General features: G+C 46.6%; 1 protein-coding gene across 7 annotated transcripts in view; it reads left to right on the plus strand.

Moving 5' to 3' along the window:
• LOC101683137 overlaps positions 1 to 14,578 on the plus strand; it is a 69,992-nt gene that overhangs the window by 18,653 nt on the left and 36,761 nt on the right. For all 7 annotated transcript variants that reach the window (XR_006606785.1, XR_006606784.1, XR_006606786.1 and 4 more), the window contains 2 exons: positions 20 to 158; positions 2,433 to 2,509. Coding sequence is in view for 3 of the 7 variants with exons in the window: in XM_013044390.2 (XP_012899844.2) it covers position 158; positions 2,433 to 2,509 (78 nt within the window). In the remaining 4 variants the exon portion in view is untranslated. The remainder of the gene's footprint in view (positions 1 to 19; positions 159 to 2,432; positions 2,510 to 14,578) is intronic.

Consider the following 14,578-nt stretch of genomic DNA (forward strand, 5'->3'; position numbering starts at 1 on the left):
TGTTCTCTCTGAAAATAAGATTACAGAGTTGCCGAAGGAGCCGGCCAAATGCGGACCCTTGAAGAGCGTGAGCCCTTGTGAGGAGTTCTGGAAGCCGATTCAGGAGGAAGCCCGAGGAACAGAAATCAAACAAAAGCTCTAGAACATAAAATTTAAAAGTGTGTATTTTTCCTATTTGTTTCTTCTGGATTTTGATAAGTGTTTTCAGTGTTTAGCACTTAGTTCTGGGAAGTAGTGATGTCATCTGCCTTCCGGTTAGTTTAACCTTACAGGTGGGGTGTTTTTGAAACTATGTTGATTTCAGTATAATTTTTTAAATAAATGGGCCCTGTAAAATTGTACTTATGGGGTTGATATTTCCTTTAGTGAACTAACCTCCGTGACAGCAATCATCAAGAACCAAATCCAAATCGCAGAGTCAGAACACTGCACATTTTTTCCCTTGGGACCTGGGCGGCCTCTCTCACCAGAGTGAGGAAAGTCATTTCGATAAATGCTGGGCGTGTCCCTCTTGCTGAGTCCTTTGCGCAAAGACATGTGATAAGTCGCCGGGGGATGAAAAGCCCGCGTTCTCAAAAAGTGTTTGAGGTGTGAGAACATGGGATTTTAAAGCAGGGCTGCAAGAAATTTTGTGAGTTAAATCTACTTTGTCGAGTCCCGTAACAGCAGTCATACCCCACCGTGGGTTTCATCCCAGCGGTATCACGGACGCTTACGGAAGCACAGCTGTTACCTGTGCGGGACGCCAGCGAGGGGAGAGTGCGTGAAACCCGGCCTACGCCGCTGGGTGGCTCGTGGTGCATTCAGATGGATGGGTTGGATCAAGTAGCCCATGGAAGAGCTTCATGGGGTCCGTAGATGAATGCTACCTTCTCTGAGGTCTGTAGCGCTCCAGGGTGAGCGAAGTCCTCCCGGATTCTTGCCTAAGCGTTCCTTAAACGCTCAGCATGCCAGGCACTGGTGTAGGCGGTGCTGGTACTCAGGGAACATGACCCACTGATATTTACCCATTTTCCTTTGGGCAAAACGCTAACACGAAATATGTTTAGGTGAGCACCATCTCCTATTAACTATGCATTCACATTACTACCTCGCGTGAATATTCTAGACTCTCTTCCCTAACCTGTGCTCTGGGTCTTACAGACAATGTGATCTTTCACTTTACCCCCAATATTGTTATGTGCTATTTTCATAAAAATGTCTAAAGATGTTTTGTTCCAACTTGCAGATTGCTTCCATGATTTGTGCATTTAACCCATTTAACAAAGAAAGTCAACTTCCAGAGAAGATTTAAACATTGTTAGTAAAGTAACTTTTTTTTTAAGAACAGAAAAATTCAAGGGCAAATTGTGGCGAGGTGTGTTGGAGCAAAAGGGCCCGTCACTTTTTCATGTGCCCATGGAACTCCCAAAGAGCGAAGCGTGGGGGGGTGTGGGAAGCCTGTTGAGAAAGCGCCTCCCTCTGGGAATTCAGGGTGAAGTGCCGGAGCTCCCCCAGTGAAAGGACGGACAGTTTGGAGCCCGTCATTGGGGGTATGAATGGCTTCTGGCTGGTCACGCTGACCTGCCCAATTATATACGTAAACGGAACTTAAAGCCTGGGAACTCACAGACTGTGGATCTTTCTGAGTGCACACAGAAACCGGGACATCTGAATGAAGGCTTTAAATTAGAGATAGAAGGAATAAAAAAAATCAAAACAATGGTTCTCACTTGAGAGCAGATACGTGTGCAGGTGACCTAGGGAGGTTCTGTGGTGAGTCGGGAGGGGTATCTGTTGTCAGAACATTTCTTTCCACCATTAGCAAGTGTCCCGTGTTTCCTAATAGATCATGTGATGAGGCATCCCACACATGGAAATCTGTCATCACCTGTAATCATAGAGCTGTTGCAGTCGTGAGACTAGACCTCCGTACGAGATGTCAAGTTAGCCACCTGTTCATAAACATTCACAAAAGGAAAATAGTAACATTTTCTGGGACATGCAGGACCTTGTTCCAAATACAAATGCTGTTTGCCAAAATTTTGGAATATTTAAATGCTACATATAAAATGTGTTTTTTGTCTCTACCAAAATAAGTTTAGTTTTTCTTGGAATTTTAAGGATTGAAACATCCTGATACCATTTTTGATTTCTATACAGTGATAAATAAAAAAATCTACCAACACTTGTGCATATAAAAAATAGTATTAAATATGGAAATACCAGAATAAATTTTGAAAGAAAAAACTGTAAATTTCCAGTTTTGTGCCAAAAGGATGAATTTATTACTCAAATGTTAAACTTGATATTAAATATTAAGCAATGTATCCCTATGTGAATTCATATTTTATTCTATATATAAGGTAGTGGAAATTTATAATATCAAATGCTTCATTGTGTTGCTACATAAGTAGGTGAGTCCTTGATAACTTTAAAGTATTTCTTTCCAGTGTCTACTCCTAGACCCTGGGCTGCTCCTAAGACAAGAGAAACTCGGCTGATGGTCAACGCCGATCAAAGGGAAGAGGTAATGTTTCTCATATTGATGAAAAATGTATTTTCTAACACGCTGTTTCAAATACACTAGGGAATATTTTTTGTGTGCTTCCTATGCTCCAGGATTTTTAGTTACTTAGAATTAAAATATTCATTTCAACCAAGTGGCGAGTGTAACAAACATGTTTACTTTTTTTTTTTTTTTAAGGATTTCATTTATTTATTTGAGAAAGAGAGAGAATGAGAGAGAGAGCATGAAAGGGAGAGGGCTGAGGGAGAAGCAAGCTCCCTGCCGAGCAGGGAGCTGATGTGGGACTGGATCCCGGGACTCCAGGATCGTGACCTGAGCCAAAGGCAGTTGCTCAACCAACTGAGCCACCCAGGCACCCCACATGTTTACATTCTTATTTTTACTCAAAGTAATGCTTTGTGTCCTCCAAATGCTTCTTACTTGGGTGACCTAAAAGAGGACAGTCATGGTCCCTGCCCCTGAGACTGTATCTGGGGAGATAAAACCCATTAAAAGCGCACAAGGAGAGTAACAAAAGCACCAGGAGGTGATTTTTTTCTCCACAGGTTTGGAGAGGAAGAAAGTAAGTTATGATTGTTCCTTATTCTATTAAATCAGGATGAAAATGAGCGAAGGAGTTTCTTTTTTTTTTATTTTTCAAATTAATTAATTTATGTATTTGACAGAGACAGAGAGAAAGACGGTGGAGAGAGAACACAAGCAGGGTGAGTGGGAGAGCAGGAGTGAGAGGCAGGCTCCCCGCTGAGCAGGGAGCCCGATGCGGGGCTCGATCCCAGGACCCCGGGATCATGACCTGAGCTGAAGGCAGAGGCTTAACTCACTGAGACACCCAGGCATCCTGAGCCAAGGCGTTTTCTGATATACAGCAGGTTTAGCGTGGTCTGCAACGGTTTGCTTTTCCAGATAGGAGAGTACCTGTCCCGGTGCATGGTGTGTGTCTGGTCTCCTGAGCTGGTTTTAGCTGCTGTGGCTCTTGAAAGTCACTGGCTAGGGTCCCAGGGGTTGGGCGCATTTCTTTCGCTGGTGCGGTCCATTGTTCTTCCTCTGCTATTCTGTGCATCTCCATTCCTTCCCCGAGTGGTGTTTTGCCTGTTATTCCAAAGCTAGAAGGCAGAGTTTGGAAATTAAAGACAGAAGGATCTAGGATAGAAATATAGGATATTATGAAATGCATTTTTGTGCCTGCACATTACGGGTTAGATTTCAGCACTCAGGTAACTCCTTTGCCTTGGTTCATAGTGCCGGATTTTGTGTTATTGTTGCGTATTTGCACCTGGCAGCAGTAGTGGAGGGAGAGCTCCACCTTGGCATAAGAAAATCTGGGTCCAACTCCTCGTTTGTTCCTTTAGAGCGGTCTGAGCATGCCGTCAGCCCCTTGAGTTCTCTAGAAACGGTGAAGATGGCGTCTATTTTGTGAGCAGAACCCAGCATGAAAGTGCCTGCCACAAATCTGCTTAAATTAAGACAAAAATGAAGACTGTATGCTGTTTAAAGTATGTTTTGTTTTGTTGTGAATCATTGCATCATTCTTTTTTCTAAACAACCTGGTAGGCTGTGTCCTGAACTTTTCCTTGACCAGAAAATCGTTGGGGGCACAGCCGGCCACAGCACACCGCTCAGCGCGCCCTCCTGGACGAGTGGAGGAGCGCTGGCCCTTCGCGCCTGGGTGCAAGGAACACATGGCTCTCAGTCCGCTAGACGGGTAGCATTGGGGCCTTCGTCAGATGGTTGGAGACGGCTGAAAGTTGAATTTGCAGCCAACATTTGTCTTATGTACGGCATCTCTGTAGGGAAGACCACATGGCCTCATGATTCCAGACTCAGAAGTTCCATTTAACACCTTTCTATCAAGATAAGTCTTACATATTGAACTAGGAAAGATGGTTTTCTCAATTAATGTTAGAAGTGTGGAGCTTTTGGGAAAAAAAAAAATCACTATCTGCCTGAAAGTAAGGCTTCAGTGTCTGTGGAGAAATTGAAGAAATTACAACTGTCTTTGATGCGAATGATCTCTGGCCACCCCCTCTATTCAAAGAGGAGCTGAAGGCACACTCTTTGTGCACACCCGTGCATGTGTACAGAAGCAGTCCTGCTTCTGTACTTACAGGATTTCATGCCCGTTCTAAGGCAAAGATGAAAATGTCGTTCCCTTTGCAAAAAAAAGCTGGACTGAGTTAGTAAAGCTCTAGAAACTTCTACACTAGGGAGATGCAAACAGGTTTACCTGAGCCTGGGAAGACACGTGTAAGGGGAGAGTAAGCGTCTTCAGAGACGTGGGGTTCTCAGGTGGGTTTCATATTATTTCATATTCCAAAAAGCATATTTCAGGTGTATTTCATGTTTTTCCCAAGTAGATTCAGACACCAGACTAGGGCCCAAGGGAGGGAGTTACAAAGAAGTGAATTTCGTTCAATATGAGATGGCGTGTTTTTAGTGACTAAAGGTGAACCCTTGCTCCAGGCTGTTTGTGTAACGTGGAAGTGTGTAAGCCTGAACTGGGCACCACCACCACCTTTCCGCTGTTCTACTACCTTCCCACACCCCCACACCAGGGATTTTGGTTTTTGAGAGAAGTTTACTTAGGCAGATGCTAATGTTCCTCCCAATTCAAAGTGTATAATCATCTGGATACAGAGAGAAAAACAACTAGAAAACAACACAGGATGTGAAAAACAAACATACTGTACAGAAAACTATTCAGAAGACTGAGTATAGATGCTAGTTTATAAACCTGAAGCCACACTACACATGCAAACACTTGTTAATGTGTAATGAGTTTTTCTTTTTTTTTTTTTTTTAAAGATTTTATTTATTTGTCAGAGACAGAGGGAGAGAGAGCGAGCGAGCACAGGCAGACAGAGAGGCAGGCAGAGGCAGAGGGAGAAGCAGGCTCCCTGCCGAGCAAGGAGCCCGATGTGGGACTCGATCCCAGGACCCTGGGATCATGACCCGAGCCGAAGGCAGCTGCTTAACCAACTGAGCCACCCAGGCGTCCCTGTAATGAGTTTTTAAAAAAGATTTTATTTACTCATTTGACAGAGTGAGACAGCGAGAGAGGGAACACAGGCAGGGGCAGTAGGAGAGGGAGAAGCAGACTTTCCGTGGAGCAGGGAGCCCGATGCGGGGCTTGAGTCAGGACCCTGGGATCACGACCCGAGCAGGAGGCAGACGCTTAGTGACGGAGCCACCCAGGCACCCCTGTTAATGTGTAATGATTAATTGGAGTTTTCCATTTTATAGCTTTTTAGGAGATGTTAATATTATTTTATAGATTGAAAAAAATCACTGCTAAATTTAAGTCAGGCTGATTTTGCAGGCATCAATGTGCACTATCCCAGTGCCACGGGAAAAGGCTCCAGAAAAGAGACTAAAAATTAAGTGTCCTAATTAAATAGTACACTACGGAAAAAAAGGGTTTAAGCTTATATATTTCTGGAAGGTTTATGTATTTGAGAGAGAGAACAAGTACGCGTAGGGGAGGGTAGAGGGAGAAGGAGGAAGAGGACCTCCCTGAGCACCGAGCCTGACCCTGAGACCGAGACCGGAGCCCGAACCAAGACTCAGACGCTCGACTGACGGAGCCACCCAGACGCCCTGGGTTTTTAGCTCAGACTAAAGCAATAAGATGTAGGCGGGACGAACAGCAAAAATAGTAACAGTACATATTTACTACGACATGTCCAGCGCCGCGCCTGGATTATACCAATTAATCTTCACACAAACCCTGCGAGACGGTGTACTGCTGTTTTTTAGTAAATCCGTTTTGCAGATAAAGAAGTGGAAATTTAGGACAATTAACAACTCACTCGCACAGGGCACCCAGTTAACATGGCATGGACCTTGAATCCAAACCCAGCCTATCTCCAAAGCCTGTGGACCTTCCCATGCCTATCTCTGGCACAGCACAAAGTCACCAGAGAACATGCAGCAGATGCACAGAGAAGCCCTTCCTTGTGACCAGGAAGCAACAGTCCACCAGTTTCGTCATTAATGTGCATTAGTAAAGTGACATAAATTACATCCCAAGAAAAGACAGCTACAGACCAATATCTCTCATAATCATAAATGCAAAAATTCTCAACAAAATAGTAACAAATCATACCCTCCAAAACATAAAAAGAATTATATACGATAACCAGTTTGGATCTATCCTGGGTATCTAAGGCTGGTTCAACGTTTCAAAATCAATTGATGTATTTCAGTATGTCAACAGACTGTAAAAGAAAAATCACACGATCCTATCAGTAGACGCAGAAGAAATAATTGACAAAATCCAACACTCATTCATGATTAAAAAAAAAAAACAAAAAACCAGCCCTCTAAGTAAAGTAGAAATAGAGGGGAATTTCTTCAACTTGATAAATATCTACAAAAACATACAGTTAGTTCACACTTAATGGTGAGAAACTCAAGGCTTTCTCACTAGGATCAAGTACAAGCACAACTCTCCTAGAACTAATCAGTCATTAGAGTATAGTTTCAGGATACGAGGTTCATATACAGAAGTCCGTTGTTTTACCATAGGCCAGGAATGAACAAGTAAACTCCGTGATTAAAAACACAATACCTTTACAGTAGCATCCCTGCAACACACACCCAGAAAAAAAAAAAGAAATAAATACTTAGGTATTAGAGTTAGTATACGTCTTACAAAATATGGATAAGTTCTATATGAGGAAGACTACCAAGTTCTGACAAACAAAGTCAAAAGAACGAAATAAATGGAGAAAGATACCATGTTCCTGGATAGGAAGACTCAGAAGTGTCAAGATATCAGTTCCTCCAATTGGTCTGTAGATTCAGGGCAATCCCAAGCAAAATACCAGCATTTTATCAATAACAACAAGCTATTTCTGAAGTCCATATAGAAAGTGAAAGACCCAAGAATACTTAATACAGTATTGAAGGAGAAGAACTCGGAAGACCGACACTACCCTCCGTCAGTACTTAACTCGAAAGCTACGGTACGGAAGACAGTGAGGTCGTGGAGCAGAGCAGACAGACAGATCCGTGATCCGGGGAAGAGAGTAGAGAGCCCAGACACAGACCCACATGAATTGTCGTGTCAGCAGTCTGGAGCAGAAGCAATACAATGGAGCAAACAGAGCCTTTGCGACAAGTGGAGTTAGAACAGCTGGAGATTTGCATGAAAAAAAAAAAAAAAAGAAAGAATCTAGTCACAGACTGTACACCCGTCATGAAAGTTAACTCGATGCATTCTATACTTAAATCTAAATGCAAAACTGTAAAACTCCTAGAAGAGAACGGAGGAGTAAACCTCTACGTTCTGGTGTGGTGGTGACATTTTAGATACAACACCAGAGGCATTGTCCACAAAAGAACCAATTGATTAGCTGGTCTTTATAAAATTAAGAACTTCTACACTATGGGGTGCCCAGGTGGCTCTGTTGGTTAAGCATCTGACTCTTGATTTTGGCTCAGGTCATGATCTCAGGATCGTGGGATGGAGCCTTGCATTGGGCTCTGTGCTGCACATGGAGCCTGCCTGAGACTCTCTCTCGGTCTCTCCCTCTGCCCCTCCCCACTTGTGTTCTCTTTCCCTTAAAACAAACAAACAGAACAAAACAAAAAAAGCTTCTACTCTGAAAGACAATGCCGAGAGACTTTAGAAGACGATCCGTAAGACGGGAAGAATGTATTTGCAAAAGACACACCTGATAATGGACTATAATCTAAAACATCTTATGATCTCATAAGACTCAAGAATATAAGAAAACAATCCAATCTAAAAATGGACCAAAGACTGTAAGAGACCCCCTCACCAAAGAGATACACAGATATAAACTAGGAGAAGGTGCTCTGTATCATACGACGCTAGGGAAATGCAAAATCAAGCAATGAGATACCACAACACACTGATTAGGGTGGCCAAAACCTGAACACCGACAGCACTAAATGCCGACAAGGTTGTAGAGCAAGAGGAGATCTCATTCACTGCTGACGGGAAAGCAAAATGGTGCAGCCACTGTGCAAGACAGTTTGGCCGTTTCTTACAAAATTACACACGCTCTCGTCATATGATCCAGTAATCATGCTTTTCATTAGTTACCCAAAGGAGTTGAAAACTTACATCCACAAAAGCCTGCACACAGATGTTTATAGAAACTTCATTCATAATTGCCTAAACTTGGAAGCGACCAAGATGTCCTTCCGTAGGTGAGGTCCCTTCAGGCAATGGAATACGATTCCGTGCTAGAAAGAAATGCACTATGAAGCCACAGAAGACATAGAGGAACCTTAAATGTGTATTATTAAGTGAAAGAAGTTAGTCTGTGAAGGCCACATACTGTGTGATTCCACCTATAAGACATTGTGGAAAAGGCAGAACTATGGAGACAGTGAAAAGTTCAGTAGTTGATGGGGGTGTACAGGGAACAATGGACTGAGGAGAGAGGAGTTCTAGGGCAGTGGAAATATTCTGTTTGATATGATGACGTTGAATATATGTCACTCAACCCCCAGAATGTCCAACCCCCGGAATGTACACCATCAAGGGTGCCAAGACAAACTATCGATTTTGAGTCAAAGTACGCTCATCCTTAGTAACCAACGTACCTCTTTGGTGAGGGTTGTTGATGAGGAGGAAGCCTCTGGGACGTCTCTGCACCTCCCTCTCAATTTTGTTGTGAACCTAAAACTGCTCTAAAAACAGTTTTCATTAAATACAAAACAAAACGACAAACCATAGAACACACGATGATACGTATGTTGAAAATCAAACGACTACTTTCTAAACTTTCCAATTAAAAAAGACGATATAATGTGACTCTGAAGTTTGCCAGTCCCTTCCTAATCATTGCTTTTTGCTAGATGGAAGTATTTTCACAGAAACCTTTCTGCAGAAGGACCCTTCAGGTGAATGCGGAACTCGGTGGGTGCAGCTCGCACCTAGCTGTGAGAAAGCCTCCTGGCCTTTTATCTGGCCCTTGGGTCTCTGTTGGCCACGGAGCTCCTGTTTGGTTTGCTTGCATTAAGGCAAACACATCTTTGACTCAACATCGTTACTCAGCTGGCCAAGGAGGAGAGTGTTCACAGAAAGGCGAGAAAAAAATAAAACTGAAATGAGGCAAGACCGTTTTTAACAGGAGAAGGAGAAGTGCCACTTGAAATTACATCCAGAATGAATTTGAGGTGATTGCTCCAACAGTTTGTCAACAGCGAAGACAGATAAGTGGAGACAAGCCGTGCTTTAGAGGAATCACAGTGGAGGAAATTACAGAAAAGTGGGGGAAGGGGGGGATGTATCTGTGGATTCCAGCGTGCCCAGATTGACAGTTTGGGCTGGGTAGTTTCACATTTTCTTTCTAAAACCATGTGGCACAGAGTTGTGGTTTTTATCGGCAATGTGCTCCAAGAGGGTGCGTGACCATGGTCTCCAGTGCGAGGGGCTGCGTGAAATTTCAGTACCCGGCCTTAATTACTTGAACTTCAAAAATCCTGGAAAGAATGCCTTCGAAATACTGAAACCAGGTCCTGTGGTTTGGGGGCAGCTCAGGCTCGTGTGGCCATAGGACCCCTCTGAGCCACCACTAGCCACCTGCCAGAAACTCAGACAATGGAGCTTTGAGAAGAGTGGGCTGGGGCTTTGGCTCGCCACAGAGCATAAATGTCTTGCGGTGGGAGCTGCCCCCTTTGAAGTCTGGTGTCAGGTTGCTGGTTGAATTATGTCGGGAGTTCACTTTCCACTGATCACCAAACACTATTTTATTATCACGGTTTGACTTTTGTATTTTACCAAATAGTTCCGCACAGACCTTGCCTTTCAGAGACGGAGCAGCTGGGCTTTCCACGGCTTGGAAGCCACTCAGAAGCTCTAGGACGAGCCCGTTAAGTCCTGTTGCTGCAAATCAGCCTCTGTCCAGCCCCTTCGCCTCTGGACACGGCACCAGGGACCAGGGCACGGTACTCGAGTGGTGAGAAGATGGTCCACCGCACGGGCGTGGGAGTATTAGCAAATCCGGACATTCTGGGCCTGTGCAGGGACAGATTCTGCCCCGTTATCAGACACCATACACCCAATCCCTTACCACACACTGGGTCAGCCTGAGCCCTGACCAGCTCAGTCCCTACTGGGAAGTTCTTAGAAATGCAAATTCTCTGTGAAACTCCGGGGTGGGCCCAGTTGTCTGTCTGTAATGAGGCCCCTGGGATTCTGATGCAGCTGGAGTGTGAGAACCAGGCCCTCTGCAGGAGCCCCCGCTTAGGGTTTTGTGGTCTGGATTAATCCTTTGGCTCTTGGGTCTGCTAGAGAGGGCCTGCCCCACTCTAAGTAATGACCCCAGGGCTTGCGTCTGAAGGCAGGTGTTGTCTACCTTGCACAGGGGACAGAGGCTGGGGTTAGCGGTGGGGACCGCACCCATGCCTCGCTGCAGCACCCTGACAAGCCACCAGGCGGCCTGGGCTCGGAGCTCGTTCTTCCCTGGCAGGGGTGGATTTGCCCTGGCTGGGAACCGGGTGACCAGCGGCACATCTGTGAGAAATTCATTTGTGATTAAGCTGTTCTGCTCTGCACTGAGGCTAGCTAGGACTTCATTAGCCCTGAACCCAAGCCCCTGGGATCCAGGGGTGAACCTGCTAAGGGGCATCTCCTACCGGCCCGGCCTGGGGAAGCTGGGGGAGGTGAACAAGCTTTTGTGTGAGTCGGCTGTTTAGCACTTCCTAGAATTTGGGTCCCGGGCACACGGAACACAGGGCAGGGACCAACGCTGGTTCCTGGAGGAGCTGGCCGGTGCCCTGCACACAATGGGCATGCCCGGTGGGCTTCCTTCCGCGGCTTTGACCAGCCGGGGCGCGCAGAGCCCCTGCGCCACGGAGGAATCCCAGCGAGCTGTCGGAGCACGCGGCTGTCTTCAGAGCTTGCTGCGCCGGGCAGGTGACTGAGACCGGGGACCCGTCTCCTCACCCTCCACAGCACGAGATTCAGAACTGGTGCCCGTCAGGCTCCAGACCCCCGTCACTGCAGGTGAGCGGGGGAATTCGGCGGAGCGCAAGGAAGGGGACGCCAGGAGAGCCAAACACGGGAACGAGGAGCCTCTGTGACCCCTCGTGGAGAATGTTAGAGATTTCCTAAAAGGGGGATTGTGGAGGCCCCTCGGCCAGCTCAGGGCCCCGGCAAGGCCACGGCACGCCGGAGAATGGACAGACGACCGGTTTTCAAAGCTCCAGATCTGAACCTCCGTGTTCCGACTCGGAATAAAGACCGTCTCCCAGCAACGTGTTCGTGGGCATAAAGCAGGTGCCAGGTAAGAGTCACGGACTGACTGGAGGACTCCGAGGGACAACCAAAGATGTCACGGAGCTGGTTCCGTGAGGCAGACAGAGCCCCAGCTCGAGTCCTTGGAAATGAGCGTCGTGGTTCTGGGCCCAGAGCTCGGGCGGGAGCCGCCAGGACGGGGTCCAGAGCGGCAAGGATGGGCTGCAGGCAGGAGTCTGTCGCGTGCCCGCCTGTGCAGACATCTGTAACCTGGCTGCCTGGGCCGGCAAAGGCCGTTCTCCCTGGAGGAATGTCCAGGGAGACATGAATGTGGACTTGGAGTCCCTGGGACGCTACCCTCACGAATTCTTCCCAATGACGGCTTTCCCATTCAGTGTTGTGTCCCCTTTGTGAGCAAATAAACAGAACCTGCTTCCTGGGAATGAGAAGGTCCGGATCTACTGATCAGATTTCAGAAGGAAACCACCACTGGCGTTCACCTCCCAGAACTGCTTGAGGATCCGGAAGAGTCTTTGGTCCGGAGTCTTTTGGTCCCAGCAGCTGCCTCGTGGTCTCCGCACCTGTACGTGCAGTTGTAGAGAATTCCTAATCCCCTGTGCATCCTTGGGGGATGGGTGACTCCTGACAGCTCTGTTCACTCCCAGTGCTGGCACACAACTGAGTGTGGGAGCCTCTGCTGGGTCTTGGGAGCACCTGCCTTGTCCTCTCACATGGTGCACCTGCTGATGGAGAATTTGGACGATGTGTGTGCTGCTGCTTTGGGGAAGAATGAGCTGCCGAGTATGAAGTACCCGGGTATGAAGTATCAAAACTTTGGTCTTGACTTGTCTCTTTTGTCCCAGCTCCCACACGATGTCAAGAGTTGTGCGGGCCTTTCCTTCAGAACATATCCAGGGGAAGCCACAGATGAGTTCTGCCTGTATCAGAACTCTGTGTAGACGGAGACATACTCGAGAGTCCGGGGACTCCAGAGCCAGGTGGGACTACCTGCATCCAAGCCAGGCTCATCTCTTGTCCAAATCATTGCCCTTAGCTTCCAACACACCCATAGAGTCTAGTGTTAACACAAGGGCCAGACTAGTCCTGTGTAGGGTTTTAGACATTTGTTGCTGTGTAGTAAGTGCCCTGAGTTTAGTGGCTTCAAATGACATTATTATTTGTAAGGATCAGTTGGGGCTCAGGTAGAAGATTCTTTTGTTGGTCTCCCCAAGGCTTAACCATGCAGCTGCATTCAGCTGTGAGCTGGACTGACTCCAGTCCCTCCAAGATGGCTGTAGACCTCTTCTCTCTCTCTCTCTCTCTCTCTGCCTCTTGCTCTCTGTCTCTTTTTACCTCCATTTCTGTCTCTATCTTTGTTTCTGTGTCTGTCTGTCTCTGTTGCTCTCTCTGTCTCTCTCTGGTTTTCTCTCTCTCTCTGGCAGGGCCACTGTTTACTGAGTGGTGACTGTCTTCTAAGAAGAAGGAAGCAGAAACAGATCATCCTATTGGGACCTGGGTTGGAAGTCCCAGAATTTCGCTCTGTCACATTCTGTGAGTCAAAGCAAGTCACAGGGCTGCCCAGATGCAAGGGGAGGGGACACCCATCCCACGTCCTCCCAGGAGCAGCCACAAAGATGAAGAGTTGGGCTGCCAGAGACACAGCCCGCTCCTGTGAACATCCTTGAAAGACTCTGTGTGCTGTAGGAGCCAATGAGACCCATTTATTTGTTTGTCTGTCTGTCCGCCTCCCTTCGCTGGACTGATTTTCTCGGACAGGCATAGCTTTTCTTTTGTTCCCGATTGTCCTCCATGCCCAGAGCAGTGCCCGTGAGTAGGAAGAGCTCAAGGAACATTTGTTGAGTGAGTAGAGGAGAAATACATAAGCACATTCAGATAAAGTCATATGCGTGCCTTCAGCTAACTGCCTGTGTTTAGAAGCATGTGTGCAGGTAAGAGAGTTTCACAGCACAATCAGTCATGGAGTATGTGAGACAGAAAGTACTGCCCTGGATCCGACTTGAGCTTTTGCGTTTAGAGCAAACATGCTGTCTGAAGAAGACTGCGTGGGCTCCTCCTGTGGGGCCAGCCGCTCCCAATGAGGGACACACTGTGGCAGGCCCGTGCTTGCTGATGGGCGGTACTAGGGAGCCCAGGCTGGGCCTGTTCAGTCCCAGGATCTACCAGAGAAGTTCCTTCACTCCCAACGAACTAGTCCTCAACCTGTCAATCTGTCATCTCCCCTGGTACCTTGTTAACTTGTGAATTCCTATCAAGTGAGTCTTCTGGTTGGTAAACAAAGATACACCAATTTGTAGATTAAAAATATATTGGAATAATATGGCAGCAACATATTTTTAGCTTTGATGGATGTGCAGTGCTGATTTTTTCCCTTTAATCGCCTTTGTTTGGCGGGAAGTGGTGGATTAGGCCCCAACATGAAGTTAGTCTGTTCACAGAGCAGCACAGATGCCACCGCTGTTCCAGAAGCTTAGTCCCTGGCACTTTGTTCAACAACAGAGCCCTCAAGTCTGGGAGGGGACCCTTAGTTGTCACACCACTGGAGAGATATCTGCTCATGTTTTCAGTAAGATGAAAGAAAAAACATGTCACGGTGACATCGCATCCAGGGTCGTAGTGAGGAGGGATTCGCATGTCTAAATGTCAAGGGCACATAGGAACGTGGGAATGCGTTTTTGGGAGACCATTACCTGGCCATTGTCTCCTCTCTCTCTCGGTGCCGAAGCCTTCACAGTTTAGCTGCAAACTACCAGCCCATCCACATATCTACACACTCCGTTTTAGTAGACGCTCATTGTTGAAATCTTCATGTTACTTAAACCTAAATGGAAGCGATA

Source organism: Mustela putorius, unplaced genomic scaffold (assembly GCF_011764305.1).
Source record: "Mustela putorius furo isolate JIRA1106 unplaced genomic scaffold, ASM1176430v1.1 tig00000450_pilon_pilon_pilon, whole genome shotgun sequence".
In the NCBI taxonomy this organism is placed as follows: Eukaryota; Metazoa; Chordata; class Mammalia; order Carnivora; family Mustelidae; genus Mustela; species Mustela putorius.